This window comes from Dipodomys spectabilis, unplaced genomic scaffold (genome assembly GCF_019054845.1).
Source record: "Dipodomys spectabilis isolate Male_0828 unplaced genomic scaffold, ASM1905484v1 ptg000017l, whole genome shotgun sequence".
NCBI classification, from domain to species: Eukaryota; Metazoa; Chordata; class Mammalia; order Rodentia; family Heteromyidae; genus Dipodomys; species Dipodomys spectabilis.
The window spans coordinates 9,469,629-9,496,582 of NW_024870694.1; the positions used below are offsets into that span (position 1 = coordinate 9,469,629).

The following is a 26,954-nucleotide window of genomic DNA, read 5'->3' on the forward strand; positions in this document are numbered from 1 at the left end:
CTTCATTCATGCTAGGTAAGCACTCTACCACTCAGCTAAATTCCCAACCCAAGTTTCAGCTTTTATAAGCATAGTAAAAGCTCAATATAAAAAGGTGTATGTTCAAACAATGTAGAAATATATATATATATATTTTTGGGGGGGGGGTCCGGTCATGGGGCCTGAACTCCGGGCCTGGGCACTGTCCCTCAGCTCTTCAGCTCAAGGCTAGCACTCTACCACTTGAGCCACAGCATCACTTCCGGCTTTTTTTCTGTTTGCTTATGTGGTGCTGAGGAATCGAACCCAAGGCCTCATGCATGCAAAGCAAGCGCTCTACCACTGAGCCATCTTCCCAGCCCGTAGAAATATATTTTAAAAAGTGATAATATTTTATTTTATTCCCTCCTCTTACTAAATTCCACAATCAAAGATAACTACTTAGAATAATATGATGTACATTGTGTTTAAACCATCCTAGTTTGGCAATGCTGATCAGTTTCCTGGGATGTAGGACTTGCTAAGTCCTGGCCAAACTTAGAGTTTGCCTGTCTGATTCTTCTCCTTAGCAAATTCTAATATATAAACACGTTTTAAAACAAATGCAGAATCATATCAGGTACTCTGTTTTGCAATGTTTTGTTGACACTTAATGATGAGATTTTCATGTGTATACAGTCTATAAGGCTTAATTCAAATTAAGATAAAGAACCAAATTCTGCAGCATTATTATTATGGAAGTATACTTCTCAAAGACATCTACTTCAAGAAAGAATCTCATTTTATCAAGTATTACTCATTTAGCACTTCAAATTTTGTTGATGAGAAACAATGAATACAAAATATTAATTTAAAAAGTAGCTTCTCAGAAAAACAACACTGTACACACAGCTGCAAAAATATGTGGCACAAAAACATGTTACTCTGCAGTAATGCACTGCATTATTGGGTGCATTATATAACACACTACAATACTGTGATATTATACTTTCTAACTCAGTCTAAGGACTTGTGACTGATTTTACCAATCAACAATCCCATTAAAGTACCAGACTTCTTTTCCTAACACATGGTGATTTTTAGTTCCTTATACCCTTCTACAAGAGTGACAGTTCAATTCTGATGAATAGACTACCTAATTAAACTAATACTTTCTCTTTTTTTTTCTTCAGTAAATTATCATCAATGGAAGAGAAAGAGATCTTTAAAATCAGTCGGTCTTGGGACTACGAAATGGGTGATGAGTACTTTGGCCTTTTGCCTTACTTGCACATGAATTTGTCATTCTAATGTCTCCTAAGTTTGAGAATGTTACGTTTTACCTATTCTGAGAAAGGTGGCAGTTTCTACTCCTTCAATTGACTCGTCTGGTTGTGACAAAATAATCATTTTTTACTTCATGGATGGAATGCTTCACCAGGAAAATCTTTTGAAAACAAAAAAGTGCTAATTTAGTTCAGTGCATAACCTACCACAAATGATAGGACATTTAGGTGAACTTTTCTAGCACTTTGCAACCTAAGTAAGAGGTTAATGTTAACAAGTTATTTTCTTAGGGAGGTATTTACCTTGAAAGACCTTGACAGCAGACCTTTTCTTTAGAGTTTACAGGCAAAAGGATAGGGAAAGAATGTAAGAGAACTGGCAGAGAAAAAAGTCAAAGGAAGTTGTTCAGCTTTCTTTCTTTCTGACTACAATATCACCATAAACAAGAATGAGTCACACTCAAGGTAGCATGCAATTTCTTAATACAAAAAGCAGTCTAGCAAATGCAAGGTTCCTATAATGTTAACACTTAAGTTTGGTTTAAGAGGTTCCACATTAGGTCTTGGGAATTAAGTCTTAGAGGGAAGTTTACCTGTCCATTTTTGCTTCCTGCTGACAATAGGCTGCATAAGAGATAATGTTTTCATGGCTGCATCTCTCAGTGGCCAGAGCACCAACATAGAGAACGAAGTCTGCATCCCGGACGCCTTCTTGGTCCAGCACACCCACCGCCCCACAGGGCCACTTCCCTCCTCGGCAAACCCTGCATTGCTGCATGCATGGCAGGTGGAATGGGAGGGCAAGGAGGAAAGAACCAGAAGAATCAGATCAAAAATATGGTTAGCTAGAGTAACAATATCACAGTGAATCCAGATAATAAATTTAGTATTAACCTTTATTTACTATCCCTAAATTTTTATCCAAATCCAAGCATGGGGATGGAAGCTTGTAGTTCTAGTGCTTGGAAGGATGAGGAACAAGGATCACTTGACCATTGTTTGGGCAGGCCTGGACAATGTGGTAAGATTACTGTCTCAGGAAAAAAAAAAAAGCTGAGATCCAGTTGCTCATATCTGTAATCCTAACTATTTAGTAAGAGGCTGAAACCTAGAGGATCTTGGCTTGAAGCCAGCTGAAAGATTCAAGAGATTTAATCTGTAACCAGTAAAAAGCCTAGCGTAGAGGTGTGGCTCAAGTGGCACAAACAAAACTTCACTAAGGTGGGCACAAGTAGCTCACACCTATAATCCCAGCTACTCAGGAGGCTGAGATCTCAGGATCACAGTTCTAAGCCAACCCAGGGAGGAAAGTACTTGAGAATCTTATCTCTACTTACTCACAGAAAAAACGAAAGGGGTCCTGTAGCTCAAGTAGTAGAGTGCCAGCCTTGAGCAAAAAGGAACTCAAGCCCAGTTTGAGCTCCAGGACTAGCAAAAAACAAAAACAAAAATACCCAAACCTCTAAAATCCATATTTCTCTCTCTACTCAATTCTTCTTTCTTCTTTTTGTGTGTGACGTTTCTAAGGCTTGAATTCAGGGCCTAGGCACTGTCCTTGAGCAATTTTGTTCAGATTAATTAATGCTCTGCCACTTGTAACATATATATTATATCACACATGTGTGTATTGCATATTATATATATATTACATACTATACATTAAAATGTAATATATGTTTACTTAATTTTTTCTGGTACAAATAACAGATGCTCAATATGAAAACCTAGAACATTAGAAAAATGCTAGGGCTGTAGGTATGGCTCAAGTGGTAGAATTTTTGACTAGCACAAAGGTCTAAGCTCAAATGTCAGGAAAAAGAGAAAGAGAGAGAGAGAGAGAGAGAGAGAGAGAGAGAGCGAGCATGCCGTTAAGAGCAGTGCTAAAAAGAAAAAAGCCGGAAGTGGCACTGTGGCTCAAGTGGTAGAGCACTAGCCTTGAGCTGAAGAGCTGAGGGACAGTGCCCAGGCCCATAGTTCAGGCCCCATGACTGCCCCCCCCCCAAAAAAAATAAAAAGAACAGTGCTAATAAAAACATTGTTTATTATTTCTCTTGCCTTTTTTTTTTTTTTGGTGCCAGTCCTGGGGATTGAACTCAGGGCCTGGGCACTTTCCTTCCGCTTTTGCACTCAAGGTTTGGGCTCTACCACTTGAGCCACAACTCTACTTTTGACTTTTTAATGGTTAATTGGAGATAAGGGTCTCATAAACTTTCCTGCCTGAGCTGCAAACCACAATGAGTAGCTAGGATTACAGGTATGAGCCACCAGCATCTGGCTTACATTCCTCTTTTGAAAACCAGGTCTGCCTTTGTAGCCCAGGGTGGTCTTGAACTTGAGATCCTTCCGCATCAACCTCCAACTATTAGGAATACAAGTGTGTACTCTTTTCTCTAGCTGTTCTCAAAAAATTTGATGTCATATATACATACATACACACACACATATATATATACACACACATGTATTTATGTATTTTCAAATAAAATATGGTAACTACACTGATTTTCAAAGGTTTTATTTTTATTTTTTTTACCAGTCCTGGTGCTTGAAAGTCAGGCCTGAGTTCTATCCTTGAGCTCTAGGCAAGCACTCTACCACTAAGCCACATTCCCAGCCCTCAAAGTTTTTGCTTTTGTTTTTGTTTTTTGGGTCCGGTCATAGGGCCTGTACTCTGGGCCTGGGTGCTGTCCCTCAGCTCTTCAGCTCAAGGCTAGCATTCTACCACTTGAGCCACAGCACCACTTCTGGTTTTCTAGTGGCTTCTTGGAGGTAAGAGTCTCACAGACATTCCTGCCGGGGCTGGCTTTGAACTGCAATCCTCAGATCTCAGTCTCCTGAGTAGCTAGGATTACAGGAGTGAGACACCAACACCTGGCTTCCACAATTATTCTTTAAGTGAACATTATTTACATACACTTCACAATTATTACAGTTTGAAGTGGTTTGTTTTTTTCTTTGTGGACACAGAGTCTCATTATGGTGCCCCAGCTAGAATTTGAACTCACAGGCTCAAGTGATCTTCCTGCCTCAGTCTTCTGAGTAGACCATTAGAGGCATGTAACCACTGCCTCTGGCTCCTTAAATAGTATACTTAGGCAATAAATTTCTAGGTTAGGATAGAACATACAACAAAAAGATATAAAATTGTCCCTTAAAAAAAAAAGTAACTGAAGCTAGGAGCCAGTGGCTCAGAACGACAACCCTAGTTACTCAAGAGGCTGAGGTCTAGAGAAATGAGGTTCAAAGCCAACCTGAAGAGAAAAGTCTGAGAAACTCCATCTCCAATTAATGAACAAAAAGCCACTCTAGTGTGACTAAAGTGGTAGAGTGCCTCTGCAAGCAAGAAAGCTGAGAATATGAAGCCCTGAGTTCAAATCCCCGTAATTACCAAAAACCCACAAACTACCCCAAGTTAAAATATATACCTAGTATAAGTTTTTCTGGTGAATAAAGATAAAGTTACAAGTTCAGAAACACATGAGGGAGAAGAATAAAATCAGCCTACCTGTGATTACTTTTTGTAAGAAAATGGAAGTTACAGAGCTGGGAATGGAGCTCAGTGGTAGAACACATATCTAGCATGCATGAGGCACCAGTTTAATCCCTAGCACTGTTCCCAGAAAAGAAAAATGAAACAACTATGCCTTTGTACTTAAGTCCATAATAACTTCTTGGTGAGACAAATCCAAACTCTCCCCATGTTTACACTGTAGGGCAAAAAGCAGTGCTAACAGCAGGGTAAGTTACCTGGAGATGCTCCTCGGGCACGATAACTGGGCCACATTTTGTATGGATTGCACATTCTCCAGTACAGTATCTATGAGGATCATTTTCTTTCCTAAGATACTGGTTTGTTGCACATTGTCTTTGATTCATTTGTACAACAAGTTTAAATTACAATAAAGAAAAAAAAGAAAAGTTCACAGTAGTTAAATCATAAAGTGATAGCAAATATAACTTCATTAATAATGGGTACTATTTAGCTAGCAAAACAAAGTATTTCAGTTCTATGAAGAATCTTCAAACATCGCAATATTTCAGAATCAATCTTGTAGCCATGAGGAGGAGAAAAGGGGATGGGAAGAGGATACCCTTAGAAATATCCTGTAAACCACCTCATCATAGAAAATTGAAGACAGAGATTTTCAACAGGTGCATATACATTCTTTTCAAATACCTTGCAATTTGGTCCATAAGTACAAGTAAAATAAAATATCACAATATAAACTTCATACATTGCCATATTGGTAGAATGGGGGTGGTGGTAACTGAATGAATGAGGAGGTCATTCCCCACTGGAGATGACTGTCTTTCAGTCTTCTGAAAGTGTTCTTTCTCTAATAAACTTTAAGTATCTAAATAAGGAAAATGATCAGTGTTCAATGTAACATACCTGCTAAGTAAGATAGTGCCAGCAGGTCTACGAACTTGAAATGTCTTCTCTAAATAAGAAATAGCTTGTGGGAAAAGTTTGTTCTAAGTAAATGGGGGGAAAATCCAGTCAGAAACATAGTGGTGGCATAAATTATATTTAAACAAGTAGTACAAGATATGAATGACATGAGACTTAGAAAAGCTTTACAATATTTGAATACAGACACTAGTGAAAGACAGTGTGGCAATGGGTGGGAACAGAGGAAAGAAATTCTCTTATTTTCTAGTTCAGTCTGAGAACTGAACACCAGGATTTTTTTCCCTACTCCTATTTAAGTAAATAATTTCAAAACAGAGCTGGGCCCTGGTGGCCCACACCTGCAATCCTAGCTACTAGGGAGGCTGAGATCTGAAAAACACAGTTCAAAGCCAGCTCGGGCAGGAAACTCCGTGAGACTCTTCTCTCCAATAAACCACCAGAAAATTGGAAGTGGCGTTGTGGCTCAAGTGGTAGAGCATTAACCTTGAGCTGAAGAGCTGAGGGACAGTGCCCAGGCCCAGCGTTCAAGCCCTATGACAAACGAACAAACAAAAAAATTCAAAACATAAATCTTACTCGGTACTGTGGGCTCAGGTCTGTAATGCTAGTTACTCAGGAGGTTGAGATCTAAGGACTGCAGTTCGAAGCCAGTTAAGGAAGGAAAATCCATGAGAGTCTTTCTTTCTTTCCTTTCTTTCTTTCTTTCCTTCCTCCCTTCCTTCCTTCCTTCTTTCTTTCTTTCTTTCTTTCTGTCGTGGGACCTGAACTCTGGGCCTGGGCACTGTCCCTCAGCTCTTCAGCTCAAGGCTAGCACTCTACCACTTTAGCCACAGCACCACTTCTGGCTTTTTCTGTTTATGTGGTGCTGAGATATTGAACCCAGAGCCTCATGCATGCAAGGCAAACACTCTACCACTTGAGCTACCTTCCAGCCTCCATGAGACTTTTATCTCCAATAAACCACCAGAAAACCAGAAGTAGAGCTATGACTCAAAGTGACAGAGCACTAGCCTTGAGTGAAAAAGCTCAGGGATAGCGCCCCATGACCGACAAAAAATAAAATAAAATAAAAATAAATTTAAAAATCTGTGTGACCAAGAACTGATTACTTAAATGCAAGACTGATTTAAGTTCTAAAATTTAATTGGTTTGTGTGGGGGGGGAGGGGCCCCTCTGGAAATTAAACTCAGATTAAACCCAGTGCATGTGTGTGTTTCTATGTGAGAATCCACACTTAAATCTGCACTTAAAATCAGCACTGACGGGGCTGGGAAGGTGGCTCAGTGGTAGAGCGCTTGCCTTGCATGCCTGAGGCCCTGGGTTCGATTCCTCAGCACCACATAAGCAAAAAGAAAAAAAGCCAGAGGTAGCGCTGTGGCTCCAGTGGTAGAGGGCTAGTCTTGAGCTGAAGAGATGAGGGACAGCGCCCAGGCCCAGAGTTCAGGCCCCATGACCGGACCCAAAAAAAAAAAAATCAGCACTGACATAGACAACTCTGGTCAGTTAATCTGCAGGAGAATGAACATTCCCACCAAGAGAATGGTCTTCTCGGTCTGGGAAGGTGGCTCAGTGGTAAAGCGCTTGCCTTGCATGCATTAGGCCCTGGATTCGATTGCCTTGCATGCATTAGGCCCTGGGTTCGATTCTCCAGCACCACATAAGCAGAAAAAGCCAGAAGTGGTGCTGTGGCTCAAGTGGTAGAGCGTTAGCCTTGAGCTGAAGAGCTGAGGGACAGCGCCCAACCCCTGAGTTCAGGTCCCACGACTGGACCCCCCCCCCAAAAAAAAAAAAGGTCTTCTCAGTATTTAAATAATTGTTCTTTAGCTCTATCTTAAATATGCCTATTCCCCAAAACCTTAAGTAAAAAAAAAAAAAAAAAAGGAAAATCTGATTTAATATCAAATTATAACATAGGACAACTTAATTTCAAAAACTGATAAGTGTGCCGCAGCAATATCTTAAATAACATAATAAATACATCACTGTCAATAAGTTTTGTCCAGTCATTCACAAACCAGTCATGTGTACATTTTTATCAATAATTAACATATAATAAAATCTACCCACTTTAAGTATCCAATTCATAAGTGCTTATTACATACCTTTACAAGATTTCTTTTCTCAGGGAGCAACCTGAAAATAATGACATGACACATAAGAAATTGCCACTCGATGGCAGAGCCTATGCCATATGTTCACACTGCTGCAAGAAATGCCATGTGGATGCATACATCTATATGTTGTTGAGTATGTCCTCTAAAATCTCAATCTATCTCAGTAAGTTATTGAGAGATTGCTCTGTACCAAAGCATGGTGCTAATATTATTTTGTTCATGTGGGGAAATAACATAAAAAATACCAATGATTCCGAATAGCTCTCCACAAAACACTACAGGCTCATAATTTATCTGTCTTCCGGATCCTCTTATACCACACAAAATTTATACTATCTAGACTGGGCACTGGTGGCTCACATCTTTAATCCTAGCTACTCATGAAACTGAGATCTGAGGATCATGGTTTAAAGCCAGCCCAGGCAGAAAAGTCTGTTAGATGCTTATCTCAAATAAACTACTCAGAAAAAGCTGAAAGTGGCAATATGGAAAAAGTGGTAAAGTGCTAGCTTGAGCAATGAAAGGCTCAGGGACAGCACCAGGCCCTGAGTTCAAGCCCCAGGTTTGGCAAAAAAAAAGTGTGTGTGTGTGTATGTGTGTATACACTTGTAATTCTCTGGCAAATAATTTTATAATTATTTTTACTTTTATTTTAGTGCTATAGGGATTTGACCTCAGAACCTGTGTTTATAAGACAAATGCCTTGCAAGACCACTTAACCTATATTTTCAGCTCTTTTTGTTCTTTTTTTTTTTTTTTCTGGTAGGTCTTACCTTTTTGCCTGGAGCTGGCAGAGACCATAATCCTCCTACTGTGGACTCCCACTTATCTGCGATCCCAGACACATACCCCCAGCACTTGGCTTTTTGATTGAGATGGGAATCTTGATAACTTTTTGCCCAGACTAGACTCAAACTGAGATCCTCCCAATCTCTGCCTCCTGAATAGCTGGGATTACAGATGTGAGCCACCTTACCCTAGAAACCACCTTTTTCTTTTTCTCCTCCTCCTCTTCCTCCTCCTTTTCTTCCTCCTCTTCCTTTTCCTCCTCCTTTTTCTTTTTCTCCTCCTCTTCTTCTTCCTCCTCCTCTTCTTTCCTCCTCCTCCTCCTCCTCTTCCTCTTCTTCTTCCTCCTCCTCCTCCTCCTCTTCCTCTTCTTCTTTCTCTTCTTCTTCTTCCTCCTCCTCCTCCTCCCCCATCCTTCCTCTTTCTCCTCCTTCTTCTCCCACCCTCCTCTTCCTCTTCCTCCTTCTTCTTCTTCTTTTGCCAATCTGGGGCTTGAACTCAGGGCCTGGAAATTGTCCCTGGGCTCCTTTTGCTCAAGGCTAGCACTCTACCACTTTGAGCTGCAGCACCACTTCTGGCTTGTTTTGTGATTAATTAGAGAGTCTCATAGACTTGCCTGCCTGGACTGGCTTCCAATCATGATCCTTAGATCTCAGCATCCTAAGTAGTTAGGATTACAGGCTTGAGCCACTGGTACCTGGCTGAAACTTTCTTCTTAATAGCTTAATTAACACTTATTTTTCCTGCAAGCAATTATTAACAAGTGCGTTCTAAAACCATATCCAAATAGATTCATATTTGATCTGTGTAAATTGTTGGTGATCACCTCCTATGGCTTTAATCACATCCCATGGCTTTTAACTTTTCATTTTCATATTAATTTCATCTAAACTTACACTAATGAAATTAATAACTAGGTAACAGGTAAAAATAGATGTAATGTTTAGATTAACAATTAAAAGATGACACTGAGGCAGGAGAATAGTGGTTCCAGGCCAGCTTGGGATATATAGTAAGACAAACGATAGCATACTTACTCATCAATACTTTTATCATACACAGTCTTGATTCTTAAATGCTCATCAGCATCTCTTTTTACAACATGATTTGCCTTAAGATGAACTTTATTTATAACCTGGAAAAAGGAACAGATTTGAATTTTTTATAAAGTTCTACAGAATTTACACATAATAAAATGTACCAATAAAATCCAAACTTAAAAGTTAATAACCTGAATCTCAAGTTCAATGTCAGGTAAAAAAAAAAAACAAAGCCAGGCGCTGGTGGCTCACGCCTGTAATCCTAGCTACTGGAGGCTGAGATCTGAGGATTGCAGTTCAAAGCCAGCCCGGGCAGGAGAGACCGTGAGACTCCTATCTCCAATAAACCACCAGAAAACTGGAAGTGGCGCTGTAGCTCAAGTGGTAAAGCGCTCGCCTTGAGCTGAAGAGCTGAGGGACAGCGCCCAGGCCCAGAGTTCAAGCCCCACGACCGACAAAAAAAAAAAACAGTTGGGGCTGGAAAGGTGGCTCAGTGGTAGAGCGCTTGCTTTGCATGCCTGAGGCCCTGGGTTCAATTCCTCAGCACCACATAAGCAAAAAGAAAAAAGCTGGAAGTGGCACTGTGGTTCAAGTGGTAGAGTGCTAGCCTTGAGCTGAAGAACTGAGGGACAGTGCCCAGGCCCAGAGTTCAGGCAACCGGACCCAAAAAAAAAAGTCCCGGGGCTAAAGGTTTAGCCCAGCAGAAGGGTGCCTGCCCAGCGTGAACAAGACCCTGGGTTCAGTCCTCAGCCCTGGAAAAAAAAAAAAAAAGTCCCTTGAGTCAGGCACCAGTGGCTCATGCCTGTAATCCTAGCTACTCAGGAGGCTGAGATGTAAGGATCACAGTTCAAAGCCAGGCCATGCAGGAATGTCCGTGAGACTCTAATCTCCAATTAACCACCAGAAAACCAGAAGTGGTAGATGCTAGTCTTAAGCTGAAGAACTCAGGGCAGCGCCTTGGCCCAGAGTTCAAGTCCCACAACTGGAAAAAAAAAAAAATCCCTTGACTCATATTCCACTAGTTCAGCATTTCTGAACTTCAAGTTGTATTTATGAGTAAATGCTATCAGAGCCACAAGTACTATGAAACTGAGGAAATCACAGAAACAGGCGCCAAAAAGATTTTTAGTATCTCTGTCAGTTATTGCTTTTTATCAATTTTTAGTTTTGCTGGTGTGTGTGTGTGTGTGTGTGTGTGTGTGTGTGTGTGTGTGTGTGTGTGTAATAATAGGGTACAGGGGTTGACTAAGTATGTGCAGTCACTCTACCACTTGACATGTTCCCAGTACAACTTTTGCTGATTTTGAGTCTGATTTTCAGAAAATGACTGATTTTTAGAAAATGACAGGAATAGACTCAAATTCTTTTTTATTTTATTTTTAGTCAGTCGTGGGGCCTGAACTCTGGGCCTGGGCACTGTCCCTCAGCTCTTCAGCTCAAGGCTAGTGCTCTACCACTTGAGCCACAGTGTCACTTCTGGCTTTTTCTGCTTATGTGGTGCTGAGGAATCAAACCCAGGGCACCTCATGCATGCAAGGCAAGCGCTCTACCACTGAGCCACCTTCCCAGTCCTTAAATTCCCTTTTAAAAGGACAGAAATTTTTAACCTAAGATCTCTTCACCTTGAAATTTTTGTCCTAAAAGAAGTCATGTAAGGATTATAAACTCCCGCCTATAATCCTAGCTACTCAGGAGGCTTGGACCTTGAGGAAGTTGTTTCAAAGCCTGTTCTGAGACAGAAAAGTCTGAGATTCTAGCTCCAGTTAACCAGTAAAATGCTGGAGGTGTGATTCATGTGGCAGAATGCCAAGTCAACTGAACAGGCCAACCAAGCATGAAGTTCAAGGCCTGGCCAAAAAAGAGGGAATAAGAGTGCCTCAGCAGTAGTAACACATTAAGCCACTCTTAAAGTACAGAAAAAAAGTTAAACTCAAAGTAAGCTACACACCGTCATTCTTATAACTCTAACAACAATCACATTTTTCTTCTTATACTATTTCTGAGTATTTATATAAGGAAAATGGAATTTTATGCTTAATGGAAAACCGCTGTAAGATATATACCTTTGATCTAATACTATATGGTAGCTTATAGATTTCACCAATACCTATCACCCACTCTATTACACTGGCCTAATTACATTGCTTGTGGTTTTTTTTTGTTTTGTTTTTTTTGGGGGGGTTCCAGTCGTGGGGCCTGACCTCTGGGCCTGGGTGCTGTCCCTCAGCTCTTCAGCTCAAGGCGAGCGCTCTACCACTTGAGCCACAGCACCACTTCCAGCTTTTTTCGTTTTGCTTATGTGGTACTGAGGAATCAAACCCAGGGCCTCGAGCATGCAAGGCAAACGCTCTACCACTGAGCCACCTTCCCAGCCCATACATTGCATACTCTATTACTCCTTGCCTCCAGCTTTTTCCTTTTCCATTCCAACCCACATTTGCTAGTAAGGTTTGGGGTTAGGGTGATTTATTTTTTATTTTTTAATTTTTGCCACTACCCCACTCCCTGCTAGAGACTGAACCCAATGCCTACCATCCTACATTCATTAATTTAATGTACACTAAATGCTTTCAGATGAAAAGCAGCAGTATGGAAGAGAAGCACAAATTGAAAATTTATAGTCTTTGATCTTAAGGTAAAGAAAACAAATCCCATAATTATTATACCACGAAAAAATAAACACAGATCACAGAAGGAAGAAATTAAGTCAAAGTTACAGGAACATAATAAGGAGAGAATGCTTCAAAGAAAAGGTGATATATTTTAAAACTTGAAAGACTGAAATAGCCATTACTTTATCTCTCACTTTAGATACAAATAACTACATGCAGAAGCACAAAATAAAAAGCTTAACCTGTAAAGTTAAAAATTGGGAATTGCTGTCTCCCAGAAATTAAAGAGTTGCTAAACGACTGGGAAAGTGGCTTAGTGGTAGAGTGCTTGCCTTACATGCATGAAGCCCTGGGTTCAATTCCTCAGTACCACATAAACAGAAAAAGCCAGAAGTGATGCTATGGCTCAAGTGGTAGAGCACTAGCCTTGAGCACAGAGGGGCTCAGGGACAGCTCCCAGGCCCCGAGTTCAAGCCCCAAGACTGGCAAAAAAGAAAGAGTATATCTAAACAGTTGCTAAATGTGTGTAATTTCCTTGTAAATAACGCATAATAAAATCCGGACAATATATTTGAAAAGAAAACTATTTGTATTTTCAAAAATATTATTTGAAGCTGGGTGCTGGTGGTTCACACCTGTAATCCTAGCTACTCAGGAGGCTGAGATCTGAGGATCGAGGTTCAAACCAGCTCAGGCAGGAAAAGTCCATGAGACTCTTATCTCCAATAAACCACCAGAAAACTGGAAGTGGAGCTATGGCTCAAGTGGTAGAGCACTAGCCTCGAGCTGAAGAGCTGAGGGACAGCACCCAGGCACAAAGTTCAAGCCCCATACTGACAAAAAAAAAAATATATATATATATATATACACACACACACACACACACACACATATATATATTATTTGAAGATATTGGGAGCAAAAAATAAACAACAAAATCTAAAAGGACCTACCCTTGAAAAACAGGAATTGTACCCCTGAGATATTTGTACATCTAGTTTTTTGCTTGAAAGCACTTTCTAATCTGTGTCCCTTGGAGTGACAGAAGTCAGGGCCATACTGATTTGAAATAGAGCAGAAGGTTCAGAGCTTTTACACCAGAAAGTTAGACAATAAATACTGGGAGAGGAAGCCTTGGAGGATACTAAAAATCTACATAGGAAACCTCCAATTCCTCAGTGATCACTAAATTTTTTGGCTGATTGGTAAATTATGTATGTACAGGATAAACCTACTAAAGAACAGCAGCAGAAAGCTGAGGGAACCAAGAAAGGCATCATCTGCTACAATATACAAGAGACAAGAGATTGTAATTTTGAATTTATCTAAGATATTTTTTCTTTTTCTTGCTAGCCCTGGGGCTTGATTTTTGACCTAGGCACAGCCCCTGAGCTTCTTTTGCTCAAGGCTAGCACTCTACCACTTGAACCACAGCACCACTTCCAGCTTTTTCTGTTCATGTGGTACTGAGGAATCAAACCCAGGGCTTCATGCATGCGAGGCAAAAACACTCTACCAATAAGCCACATTCCCAACCCCAAGTATATCTAAATTAACAGCCAGCTAGAAAAAAAATTCCTGTCCTGGAGGCATGGCTCAAGTGGTAGAGAGCCTGCAAGTTGTAGAGAACCTCAGGATCATATCCATAGTTTAAACTCCAGTACAACCAAAATAATGCTACTAATAATAGTAAAATAATGAACACAAAAAGAAAAATACTCATTCTTCAAAGGAATGCAATAGAATCCACTTTATAATTTATTATCCATAGTGTTCATTATTTAGTACAAAACCAACAGTCATGAGAACAAAATAGAAAGTGTAAACTGTACTGAGAAAAAAAAAAAAAGAGTGAATAAGGGGCTGGGAAGGTGGCTCAGTAGTAGAGCGCTTGCCTTGCAAGCATGAGGCCCTGGGTTCGATTTCTCAGCACCACACAAGCAAAAAAAGCCGCAAGTGGCACTGTGGCTCAAGTGGTAGTACAGTAGCCTTGAGCTGAAGAGCTGAGGGACAGCGCCCAGGTCCTGAGTTCAAAATCCCAGGACTGGCAAAAAAAAAAAAAAAAAGTGAATGAATAGAAAGTAACCCACAAATGACCTGAATTTAAAGAATTACTTTAATGTAGAGTACATGTGCTCAGGGAATAAAGGGAAATAAACATCTAATAAGTAGATGGGGAACCCAGCAGACCCAAATGCAAAGACTATGACTTCAAAGAACAACTATTAAACCAACAATGGAAAGGATTAGCAAAAGATTGGACATGAATGCTGGTGGCTCATACCTGAAATCCTAGTTACTCAGAAGACTAAGAGCTGAGGATCATGATTTGAAGCCAAATGGGGCATGAGACTCTTTTCTCGGGAGTGGAACTGTGGCTCAAGTGGTAGAGTACTAGGCTTGAACAAAAAAAACTCAAGGATAGTGTCCATACCCTGGAACTGAGCATTATAGTGCACACTGAAGGAGGAGGATCTGAGTTTGAGGCCAGCCTGGAAAATAAGGGGGAATAAGGTGTTGGAGGTGGTTCGGGGAACTGATAGGAGAGGCATCAATTAACTTGAAGATAAATAAAAAATACTACCCAAACCAAAAAAGACTAAAGAAATAAAAACATCAGAAAATCAGGAGACAGAATAAAGTAGATTCATATATTGATTAGAGTCATGGAATGACTAAAGAAATGGGACAGGGCTGGGAAGGTGGCTCAGTGGCAGAGTGCTTGCCTTGCATGCATGAGGCCCTGGGTTCAATTCCTCAGCACCACATAAGCAGAAAAAGCTGGAAGTGGCGCTGTGGCTCAAGTGGTAGAGTGCTAGCCTCGAGCTGAAGAGCTGAGGGACAGCACCCAGGCCCAGAGTTCAGGCCCCACATCTAGCAAAAAAAAAAAAATATTGCTGAAGAAAAGAGTTTGGATTTGGTGAAAGAGTAACTTATGACCTTGAGAAGTTTACTTAACCTTAAATAAAACAAATGCAAAAATAGAAACATTTGAAAGCAGAGAGGAGAGGTCTAGACTAGGCTTTTCAGGAGACAAAAAGTTCTGTATTGTGATAAGGTAATACATTTTACATGGATCTACAAAGACACATTTGTGGTATTCCATTATTTATAATTTTTAGCAAAATAAAAAAAAGGAGGGCAAACATAATGAGGAAATAACTGAAGTGTATTGATATATTTTTCTTTTTCATGCTGGTCCTGGAGCTTAGCATTCTTGCTTGGCTTTTCTGCTCAAAGCTGGTGCTCTGCCATTTAAGCCATGCCTCCACATACATTTTGCTAAGTTAATCAAAGAAAAAAAAAATTCTCACCCATTTATCTGCATAGATGGTCTCTGAACCATGATCCTCAGATCTCAGTCTCCTGAATAGCTAGTTTTATAGATGTTAGCCACCAGAGGCCTGGCTAAAATATATGCTAGAACAATGGACAAATGCTCATGAGTATTAAAGCCAGGCAAGTAACAAATACACAAGAGTTATCATATTATTTTGTTTTGGTTTTAATTCACATAAAAAGCAAAACAAAATATCTAAGTTTTAGTTGCGAACAAGCTAAATCAGTCAAGTATTTTGTATTTCATCCTCCTACTTAACAGAACATAAACATTACCATAATTTCCCAGCATGAGTACCATAAACACTTCTCCCCGCTATATGGTCTTGGTTAAAGCAAGGAAAATAGAGTACATGATGATAGAATACTCTATGAAGAGCTAGGAAAGTTTATTAGAGTTAAGGACTTTATAGCTTGTTTTATTTATTTTTTTGGTCCGGTCGTGGGGCCTGAACTCTGGGCCTTGTGCTGTCCCTCAACTCTTCAGCTCAAGGTTAGCACTCTACCACTTGAGCCACAGTGCCACTTCCAGCTTTTTTTTTTCTTATGTGGTGCTGAGGAATCGAACACAGGGCCTCATGCATGCAAGGCAAGCGATCTACCACTGAGCCACCTTCTCAGCCCCTATAGCTAGTTTTAAATGTGAGTATGATCACTAGTAAGTGTTCAGCCAGGATTCACAGAAATAGTAGGCAGAAGTAGCAAGGAGCTTTCAGGTCCATAAAAACAACTTTAGCCAGGCATCAGTCTCTCGTAACTAGCTTCTCAAGAGGTTGACATCTGAGGATTATGGTTCAAAGCTAACCCAGGTAGGAAAGTGTCTGCAGCTCTTATTTCTTATTAAACACTTAAAAAAGATAAATTGAATTGGTGCTGTGGCTCAAGTGGCAGAGCACTAGCCTTGAGTGAAAAAGTTCAGGGACGGTGCCTAGTCTGTTAAGTCTCAGGCACCGTGCACGCGCGCACACGCACGCACGCACGCACGCACAGGCACACACACACACACACACACACATACACACCCAAAAAAACAAAAACAAAAAACTTTAACAGTGGTCATCTCCAAAGAGCAAAGGGCCTGCCTCTGGCCATGCACATTTCCCCCCCTTGTTCAAATACAAGTTGTAGGACTGGTGGTATATTGCAGTGATACAGTGAATGCTTACCATAGATGAGGCCCCTGGGTTCAATCCCAGCACTATAATGAATCTATTTATTTATCTGTTTATTTATATATGCTGGCAAGAACCACTAGAAGGAAACAGCTACTAAAGTTCCTTCCAGGAGTCTTTAACTCCCATTTCCTGCTTAGAGAGCAGGAAACATTTCTTCATTCTTCCTTCTTTATCTTGTTGTACTAAAATAAATCCTTGATAACACTTGCCAAAAAAATTCCTTCTAGCACATCGATTTTGTAGTTGTGTGACCTATTTTCTCTCATTTTAATTCAAATTTAAGAACAGAAGTACTGGGCTTCCTGGAATCTTTTTTCCCACCAAGAATTCAGTCAAAATGCAATGTCATGATAAAAGCTCCAGACCTCAAGCAATGATTTTACTTTATGCATATAACTCACAAAAATGAGTAAGCGTAGTTATCTGAGCTAACCTGAAATTTTCTAGGTGAATCTTTCTAGATAAAGTAGTAGGACAAACTCTAAAGCCCTCCCTCAGGTACTGTCTGTCCCTCCTTCCCTTACAGAATACTGATGACCACAGGCCTTCTTCTGAGCTAAGGGATGACAAAACTTAAATATCTTATCTTTACAACTTAAACAGAAAGGCAAGGACCACCGGGGCTGGGAAGGTGGCTCAGTGGAAGAGCGCTTGCCTTGCATGCATAGAGGCCCTGGGTTCGATTCCTCAGCACCACATAAACAGAAAAGGCCGGAAGTGGCACTGTGGCTCAAGTGGTAGGGTGCTAGCCTTGAGCTGAAGAGCTGAGGGACAGCGCCCAGGCCCAGAGTTCAGGCCCCACGACCAACAACAACAAAAAGAAAAGAACCACCTGAAAACTAAGTCATTACTATACGCCAGTACTTGGCTAAGTGGGAGAAGTAACGGTAAAACAGAGCACGGTGCTGGGGTGGTTCCGACAAGCTGGCTCCAGGTTGCAGACTGTAACTCAAACTGAAAAAGTTTCGAGAAAATCAGGCGGGGCAGCGGGGACCGTCAGGGCAGGGGAAGGGGACTCAGCGAGCACAGCGGCGAACCCTTGAGATGTGACTGTGGCCTCCAGAGAACCCTCAACAACCCTCCATGGCCTCGGCGGCCCCGTCCATTTCTGTCGAGATCTTTAGATGAGCGGTTCCCCAAGCGTGGTCCTTCGGCAAGTCCTCGAACAAGTGCTTCAGGAGCAGCTGGCGCGGGCGTGGAACGCGGCGCGGCGGCGCCGGAACACCGGGATGCCTGAGAGGATGCTGCGGGCCGGGTGCCGGGGAACGCGGAGACGCGAGCCGCGGCGAGCCGAAGCTCCGGGGGGGGGGGGGGGGTTCAGACTCGGTCCTGACGGCGCTTTCTGCTCCACAACACCTTCTCGGGGCCCTCCGTCCCTCGGCCAGACCCTCCCGAATCACTTCCCCCTCCCCGGGCCTGCGCCCGCCCGGGATTCCCGTCCTACCTCAGAGTCGGTCGGAACGTGGTGCCGGCAGGGAGGCGAAGTGCTCAGGGCGACCGGAACGGACGCGGCGCTAGCTGGGAACCCGCCCAACAGGAGTAAGACGCCCCGGACCCACAAGGACCCGTACCAGCGCCACCGGCTCGGGACGGGGCCTGCACCGGGGTAATGCGCCCAGCCACTCCACCCGGCCGCCATCTTCGGCCGAGCGTCGTTACCATGGAGCGCGTGACGCCTCCGTGCCCGGCCAGCCCCGCCCCTCTCCCCCCACCCTCCAGCAGGTGGAGGGACCCGCTGCAGAAATGGTGCTTTTACATTGGCTAGCGCCCTCCTAGAACTCACCGCCTCTCACTTCCAGACTGGCCAATCAACGCTGGCCCACGTGATCTCGGCTGTGGGAACAGGGAACGCGCGCGCAAGCAGCTAGCTGATGGTGCTGTCTTTACTGAGTTAAGTCCTTTGTCACTGACCAGGTTTAAGCCATTGGGGGTAAGTACTTAGTGAGACATCAACACTTGCAGTCTTTTAGTCTTCTGTGGAGTGGTGAGCCCAATAAATACCGTTTTACTATCACCAATTTTAGTTTGTTTTTCGGCCGGTTATGGGGTCTTGAACTCTGGACCTGGGCGCTGTCCCTCAGCTCTTCAGCTCAAAGCTTGAGAGAGCTCTACCACTTGAGCCACAGCGCCACTCCTGGTTTTCTGAGTAGTTTATTGGAGATAAGTCTCCTGGGGCTGGGAAGGTGGCTCAGTGGTAGAGCACCTGCCTTGCATGCACGAGGCCCTGGGTTCGATTCCTCAGCACCACATAAGCAAAAAGAAAAAAGCCAGAAATGGCGCTGTGGCTCAAGTGGTAGAGCGCTAGCCTTGAGCTGAAAAGCTGAGGGACAGCGCCCAGGCCCAGAGTTCAGGCCCCACGACCGGACCCCCCCCCCCCCCAAAAGAAAAAAAATCCTCCACTTAAAAACTTAACAGCGGGGGCTAGGAAGGTGGCTCAGTGGTAGAGTGCCTGCCTTGCATGCATGAGGTCCTGGGTTCAATTCCTAAGCACCACATAAACAAAAAAGCAGAAGTGGTGCTGTGGCTCAAATGGTAGAGCGCTAGCCCTGAGCTGAAGAGCTGAGGGAGTGTCCAGACCCACGAATTTCCCCCCCTCCCCCCAAAAAAAACCTTAATAGTAGCTCACATCTATAATTATAGCTACACAGGATGCTGCCATTTGAAGCCCAGGGTTTCTCCATTGGTGAGCAAACACTGGCCACTTGAAGCAGCCTGACCTTTTACTGTTTGCATCACCCTTGCTGCGCAGGTACTTCCATGCTAGTCAAATTTTTTGTGCACACCAGTTCTAAGGCCTGATCACTGAACTTGGGCTTTATTTTTTTTTTTTGCCCGCAGCTAGTACTCCATTTGAGTAACAGTTCCACTTTTTTGGGGGAGTGGGGGGTTCCAGTCGTGGAGCCTGTACTCTGGGCCTGGGCGCTCTCCCTCAGCTCGAGGCTAGAGCTCTACCATTTGAGCCACAGCGCCACTTCCGGCTTTTTTCTTTTTGCTTATGTGGTGCTGAGGAATCGAACCCAGGGCCTCAGGCATGCAAGGCAAGGGCTCTACCACTGAGCCACCTTCCCAGCCCCCCACTTTGATTTTATTTGATGGTTAATTGGAGATAAGCCTCATTGACTTTCCTGATGCAAATGGTTTCAAACTAGGATCCTCAGACCTTGCCCTCTTTAGTGGCTAGTAAAGGCCATGAGCCACCAGCACTTTACTACATTGTTTTTAAACTTAATACCACATACAACTGGGTAATTCAGATCAAATTTTCAACTTTGAAAACATGTTCTTCCCCACACAGATCTGATAGCTCATTTTCTGTTATGCCTGAGAATTTTCAATGGCAGTGGACAAGCTGCATTTGTCCTATTTTCTGTGAGCCATGAGCCTCTCCTCCCAATGGCAGTCGGCACTGCGAGAGATTTGACTGGGACCATGATGCACCTTCTCACAAGTGCTACATCTCCATTTTCAGCAGCTGCTTGTTTTACTCATCTCCCAGTCTTCCTACCTCATATTCACATGGGGGGCAGACACTTGCCTTAGTAACCAGGATTACAGGTGGGAGTTCTAGGCTGAGTAGCTATAGTTATAAGCCATCAGTGCCAGGCTGACATATTTTTGAAGCAATAAATATCAGCATGCTAATAAGCCACACTCTCTGCAACTAAGCTATACCCTCAGTGATTTGTCGGTTGTGGGGCTTGAACTCCGGGCTTGAGCACTGTCCTTGTGCTTTTCAGCTCAAGGCGAGTGCTCTACCGCTTGAGCCACAACGCCACTTCCGGTTTTCTGGTGGTTAATTGAAGATAGTCTCTATAGTACTCCATGAGGGGGCTCACAAAATAAATGAGGGCCTAGAACATTCCATATACCAACACACACACACACACTCTTTTTTTTTAAACATATGAAGAAACAAAAGTCTCAGGAACTTTCCTGCCTGGGCCAGCTTCAAACTGTGATCCTCAGCTCTCAGCCTCCTGAGAAGCTAGAATTATAGGGATGAAGTCCCAGGTGCCCAACTTATTGCTTAAATCCCTAACATTGCCTCTTAATATTTTTTTTGTTTGTCATGGGGCTTGAACTCTGGGCCTGGGTACTGTCCTTCAGCTCTTCAGGTCAAGGCTAGCGCTCTACCACTTGAGTCATAGCATCACTTCCGGTTTTCTGGTAGTTTATTATAGAGTCTCAGGAACTTTCCTGCTTGGGTTGGCTTTGAACTGTGATCCTCAGATCTCAGCCCCCTGAGTAGCTAGGATTATAGGGGTGAGTGCCACCGGCACCCAGTTGCATCTTAGTATTTTTTGTACTCTGCTTGGCAACCCAGTTGCATCTTAGTATTTTTTGTACTCTGCTTGGCAACTTCCACCATTTTAAAGCACATACCAATTTAATTTAGGAACACATTTTTAAGCCACTTAAAAAATACAAGAGCACAGATTTACTTTATTTAATTTTCATTAGTTTAAATTCTGGAGGGGTACAGCATCTGGAAAAAAAAAAGAACACAAAATCATTAGGTGTATGTTATATACAAATATTGGGAATTACAGTATGTATCTGTCAGTATACCACTACTCACTTCTGAAAGTTGTCTGATAACTTATATTCTTGACTGTAAGGACAAGTCTTTATAGCATTCAGTTTCTAGGTGAAGACACTTAAGCAGCACTCTATACTCTAGGCAGGTGTTCTATTATCCCCAGCCTAAACTCTTGAAAAACAAGTACTAACATTTACTTATTCATTTATTTATTTATTGCCAGTCCTGGGTCTTGAACTCAGGCCTCGGCAGTGTCCCTGAGTTTCATTTTTTGCTGGTTGTGGCCTGAGCTCAGGGCCTGGGCGCTCCCCCTCAGCTCTTCAGCTCAAGGATAGCGCTGGAGTCACAGTACCACTTCCAGCCTTTTCTATGTACTGAGGAATTGAACGCAGGGTTTCATGCATGCTAGGCAAGCACTCTACCACTAAGCCACATTCCAGTCCCAAGTACTGGTATTTAATATTGCTGCTTCTAATAACCAACAATATCCAAGGTCCTGAGCTTATGTCATAATATAGGCTATAGGCTAGGCAACCCATAGCTCATGCCTGTAATCCTAGCTACCCAGAAGGATGAAATTTGAGGATCGTGGTTCAAAGCTATACTGGACGGGAAAATCTGTACAATGTGGAACTGTGGCTTGCTCAAGTGGTAGAACACTAGCCTTGAGCACAGCTCAGGGACAGGCCCCAGAATCAGCACCAAAATACAAAGGAAAAAAAAATCTCAGGCTAGGAATGTGGCTTAGTGGTAGAGTGCTTGCCTAGCATGCATGAAGCCCTGGGTTCAGTTCCTAAGTACCCATAAACAGAAAAGTTGGGTAGCACTGTGGCTCAAATGGTAGAGTGCTAGAGCAAAAGAAGCTCAGGGAGAGCACCCAGGCTGAGTTTAAGCAAGCCACAGGACCGGCAAAAAAAAAAAAAGAAGAAGAAATCTCAGGGTCACTCAGGGGAGAAACACAAAGGCACAAAGCCTATGTACCTCTGGTCATATGAAATAATATTTATCAGCCAGGTAATGATGGCCCATGCCTGTAATCCTAGCTACTCAGGAGACTGAGATCTGAGGATCATAGTTCTAAACCAGCCCAGGCAGGAAAGTACATCAGACTCTAGAGTGATAAGAGTGCTAGCCTTGAGCTACAGAGCTCAGGGATAGTGTCCAGGTGCTGAGTTCAAGCCCCACAACAGGAAAATAATATTTATTGAAATGAACTACAGGAAATGGAAACAAGTTTGTTTTCTTTTTTGTCTTGCAAGGGTAAGGAGGGGCAAAGAAATGGAGGGATACAGGGTGAACAAATACCTACAGTAGTAGTACTCACTAGACACTATGTTGAAAATGAACTATACAACTTGTGAGTGGAGATAGGAGTGGAAAACTGGGAGAGCAAGGGACAAAATATTTTTTAAAAAAATTCTCCGAGCCAGGTGCCGGTGGCTCATGCCTGTAATCCTAGCTACTGAGGAGGCTGAGATCTGAGGATCACGGTTCAAAGCCAGCCCAGGCAGGAAAAGTCCGTGAGACTCTTATCTCCAATAAAAACCACTAGAAAACCAGAAGTGGTGCTGTGGCTCACATTGAGCTGAAGAGCGCAGGGACAGCCCGAAGCGGAGTTCAAGCCCCACGACCAACAAAAAAATAAGATGCTATAGATTTTAGCTACACCAGTGACTCATGCCTATAATCCTAGCAACTCAGTAAGATGAGATGCCCAGGATCTCAGCCTATGCATGAAAGCCTGAAACTCAAGATAGTCTCCAAAATAGCCAGCAAAAAAAAGGTGGCTGACTTTGGAAAGCAGTCTGGAGGGTCCTTAGAAAGCTAAAGATTGACCTCCCTTATGACCTAGTCATACCACTTCTAGGCATCTACCCTGAACAACAGGAACCAATATACAAGGACACATGCACCTCCATGTTATATTGCAGCACTGTTCACAATAGCTAGGATATGGAAACAACCCAGATGCCCTACCACAGATGAATGGATCCAAAAATTGTGGTATCTATACACAATGGAATATTATGCAGCCATTAGAAATGACAAAATATAATGGCATCTGCAGGTAAATGGATGGAGCTAGAAGGAATCATGTTGAGCAAGGTAAGCCAAGAGCAAAGAGACAAACGGTACATGGTCTCCCTGATAAGTTGATGTTAAATGCAAAATGTTAGGGGATACGACAAAATTAACAGACTTAAGAAACAAAGAACTTCCACTCATCTGGTCGAACCACTACTAAATATCCCCATACTGCTGATCACATGTATGGTGTATATGTGTATACCGTTATATGTTATAGACCGTGATAGACAATTTGCTCCAGGAAAGTTAGAATGAGCTTGTGACTTTAAATGAGCATCATTATTCCACAATACTGTGAAATTTGGGAAATTATGTAATCACTTAATCACAATTAAAAAAAAAAAAAGAACCTGGGGAAGGTCGGGAGGGAAGGGATATTAGGGGGAAAACACTGGAGGGGTTTAACAATGCCCAATAGGAAGTGTACTCATTACCTTACTCATGTAACTATAACCCTCTGTATAGTATCTTTACAATAAAGAATAAAAAAATAAAAATAAAAAATAAAAAAAAACTTGGCTGGAGGTATGGCTCCTTAATAAGTGAATTGAAAGAGTGTGATGCCTGAGTTCAAACCCATGTTCCAGTCAAAAGCAGGGAGTTGTGGCCAGTAGCTGTGTCAAAACATATCCTAACAATTAAGCTATACAAAAACATGAGTCTCCCAGGGCAGCTTAAACAAAATCTGAAACTTTTGACACAATTCACTTGAACATCTTTTCACTATCATCCTTTGGCAAGCATACCAATAATTAAATGTTCACATTGCTCATCATTTATACAAGTCACTAATTTTGCAGCATTATTTGCTTGTTTCATTTCCTAATAGCAATACCTTGAACTTAACACAGCCATTTTGGTAATTATACTTACCACACGGATTCTGTGTCCAATGGCCTTAGCAGGAAGGTTGCTTCGGAATTTGGCACGAACCATGCCACTGTTTCCATGGGCACGCGTTACCTTTCCCCAGATTACTCTGGTTTTGTTAGGTTTGCCGCCAGGAGTCACTGTGTTGCTGATTTTTAAAAAGGATGTGGTATGAGAACTCAAGTAACTAATATAATTTGACATAAAGTGTATCCTGTAGATACTAAGGTGAGTCTCAATTCTGGAAATCCTCAGATCATTTGAGAAACTATAAAATGTCTGAAAGACCATTAATTCAAAAGATGGAGTAAACATGTCAGACACTTTTATCAGGGAATTACTTCAAAAGAGAAAAGGGCATATCCTAAACATTGCAAATGCAATTGTCCCTGGGGTGGGTAAAAACAAAAATACCAAAAGGGCCAGGCACCATTGGCTCATGCCTGTAATTGGCAAGAAGAGTTTCCCTGGGACTTTTCTGCCCAGGCTGGTTTTAAACCACAATCTTCAGATCCTCCTGAGAGGCTAGAATTACAGGCAAGAGTTACCTGTGCCCAGCAAAATACTGTATTTTAAGAAATTAAAACAACCAAGTGTGGGAGTACATGTTTATAATCCCAGCACTCAGGAAGCCAAAGGAAGAGCACCAAGAGTTCCAAGCCAAACTTAAGTACAGAAAATGTGTCTCAAAACAGAACATGCAGAATAAATCAGGGCACATAATAAAAGGAATTATATTGTTTCTTAGAACAATAAGTGCTGAAGTTACCTAAGTCCAATACCAAGTTAACAACTGTAACTTCCCATTAAGTTCCTTAAAAGTTCCCATCAGGGGCTAGGAAGGTGGCTCAGTGGTAGAGCGCTTGCCTTGCATGCATGAGTCGGAAGTGGCACTGTGGCTCAAGTGGTAGAGCGCTACACTTGAGCTGAAGAACTGAGGGACAGCGCCCAGGCCCAGAGTTCAGGCCCCACGACCAGAAACCCCCCCCCCAAAAGAAAAGTTCCCATCAAAAGTTGGACACTGGCTCATCACACCTGTAATCTTACTTTTGGAGGCTGAGATCTAAGAATCACAGTTAGAAACCAGCCTGGAGAGTATCCCTCACTCTTACCTCCAATAAAACACTCCAAAAAAGCTAGAAGTGGGCCTGTGTGGTCCAAGTGGTAGAGTGCTAGCCTTGAGCAAAAAAAGCTCAGGGACAGCACCCCACCCTGAGTTAAGCCCCAGGACTGGGGTGAGGGAAGCCCCTGTCAATACAAAAAAAAAAAAAGGAGGCCAGTCTCCCTTGGCTCACTCAGTAATCCTAGCTACTCAAGAGGTTTGAGATTCAAAGCCAGGACAGGCAGAAAAGTCTGAGACTCATCTCCAATTAACCACCAGAAAACCGGAAGAGGCTCCCTGGCTCAAGTGATAAAGCTTGAGCTGAAAAGCTGAGGGACAGCATCTAGGCCGAGTTCAAGCCCCAGGACAGACCAAAAAAAAAAGGGGAGGGAAGGGAAAAAAATTTTAAAACATCAAATTATTGCACTTACTTTTTTGCTTTGTATACATAAGCACATCTCTTGCCCAAGTAGAAATCGGTATCACCTCGGGCATAAACGCCTTCAATTTTAAGGAGAGCCGTGTGCTCCCTTTGGTTCCGGAGACCCCGCTTATAGCCAGCAAAAATGGCCTTGCACCATAGCCTAAGACACACAAGATGACAGACATTGAAGTTGTAAGTTTTGCATACCTTAAGCCATCAATAATTCGACTTGTAATGACTCGTCTATGAAAGTTATCTAAAGATATGAATCCTCTCCCAGCCCAATTCAGAGTTCTCACTTAGGTCCACATTTGTTCGGAATATTTTTTAAAAGCAACTACATTCCCCAAAAGGCATACCTTCCAGACATTTTGCCTTTTAGAAGTCCTGTTCCCAGCAGGCCTTAGAAGAAAAAAAAAAGTCACAATCATGCAACACAAGTTTCTCGGTGTCACCTTATTTCTTAAGGCTGTGAGACAAATGGCTTTCGGACCAGCATTTCACTGGACTTCGTAATTATGCCGCCACATGGGTGGAGCGCGGAGACTGGCAGGGCAGTCAGACTTCAGAGTAACTGCTAACCTAAGCAAACTGCAAAGTGAAGACAAGAAGCAGGCGGCAGAAAGAAGCTTAAGAAACCCCAATGGAAGCAAAGAACAACTCACTGTTGCTAAGTAAGAGTAGACTCAATTCTACGTGAAGCAGCAACACGAGGGAGCCTCACACGCCGGCAGCGGAAGGAAGGCCGCTACCAGACCGCAGGGGCCGGCGGTCACGGGCACGTCCGCATGCGCGGGCCCCGAGATCGCCTTCACTTCCCCCGGACGCCGGACAGGTATCGCCCGGCGGCACCGCGGCGCCCGTACACCATCCGCTTCACATCCCTTCCATCCTGTCACCCCTCTTCCTGAAACCCACGGGAATCACTGTCTGGCAAAGTCTCCAAGAGGTACCCTTACCTCTCCAAGGGATAGGAACACACCAGGCCGACCTATTTGCCTCTAAACTTTAGCGGCAAGATACCTACTCACCTCCACAGGCTCCAAGATGGCGGAGAGAGGAAGGCGAGGCCCCGCCGCATGGCTTTGTGGGAAATACACTTCTCCGCCCCCTCCCCTCCCTCCCCTCCATTTAGGCATCTTCCACAATCGCCAGAAAAACAAGACTCCGAAATAATCTCCGGACTGAAACCGCCCTTTCGAAGAG

General features: G+C 42.8%; 2 protein-coding genes across 5 annotated transcripts in view; both read right to left on the bottom strand.

The window, feature by feature from the left end:
• Nucleotides 1-18,387, bottom strand: part of Lmln (leishmanolysin like peptidase) — a 57,373-nt gene extending 38,986 nt beyond the window's left edge. The window contains exons 1-6 of the mRNA XM_042669080.1: nt 18,169-18,387; nt 9,596-9,693; nt 7,761-7,791; nt 5,638-5,720; nt 4,992-5,109; nt 1,838-2,016 (exon numbers count right to left, since the gene is read on the bottom strand). Of these exons, the coding sequence (XP_042525014.1) occupies nt 1,838-2,016; nt 4,992-5,109; nt 5,638-5,720; nt 7,761-7,791; nt 9,596-9,693; nt 18,169-18,363 (704 nt within the window). The 5' untranslated portion in view covers nt 18,364-18,387. The remainder of the gene's footprint in view (nt 1-1,837; nt 2,017-4,991; nt 5,110-5,637; nt 5,721-7,760; nt 7,792-9,595; nt 9,694-18,168) is intronic.
• Nucleotides 18,388-21,139: 2,752 nt separating this feature from the next.
• Nucleotides 21,140-26,845, bottom strand: Rpl35a (ribosomal protein L35a). Of its 4 annotated transcripts, none has more exons than XM_042669092.1 (5): nt 26,780-26,845; nt 26,108-26,150; nt 25,756-25,908; nt 24,226-24,370; nt 21,140-21,210 (listed from the first exon to the last, which is right to left on the bottom strand). In XM_042669092.1, the coding sequence occupies exons 2-5, from the start codon at nt 26,116-26,118 to the stop codon at nt 21,187-21,189; spliced, it is 333 nt and encodes a 110-aa protein (XP_042525026.1). In that variant the 5' UTR covers nt 26,119-26,150; nt 26,780-26,845; the 3' UTR covers nt 21,140-21,186. The 4 variants fall into 4 exon arrangements, with proteins under 4 accessions (XP_042525026.1, XP_042525044.1, XP_042525035.1 ...); XM_042669110.1 differs by lacking the exon at nt 26,780-26,845 and adding an exon at nt 26,748-26,770; XM_042669101.1 differs by lacking the exon at nt 26,780-26,845 and adding an exon at nt 26,708-26,746.
• Between the last annotated feature and the right edge of the window lie 109 nt (nt 26,846-26,954).

What these genes read in the sequence shown, in the direction of transcription:
- Rpl35a (XM_042669092.1), bottom strand. An exon ending in TATGTATACAAAGCAAAAAA is followed by an intron (nt 24,371 to 25,755) that starts GTAAGTGCAATA and finishes TTTAAAAATCAG; the next exon opens with CAACACAGTGACTCCTGGCG. An exon ending in TTGGACACAGAATCCGTGTG is followed by an intron (nt 21,211 to 24,225) that starts GTAAGTATAATT and finishes TTTTTTTTCCAG; the next exon opens with ATGCTGTACCCCTCCAGAAT.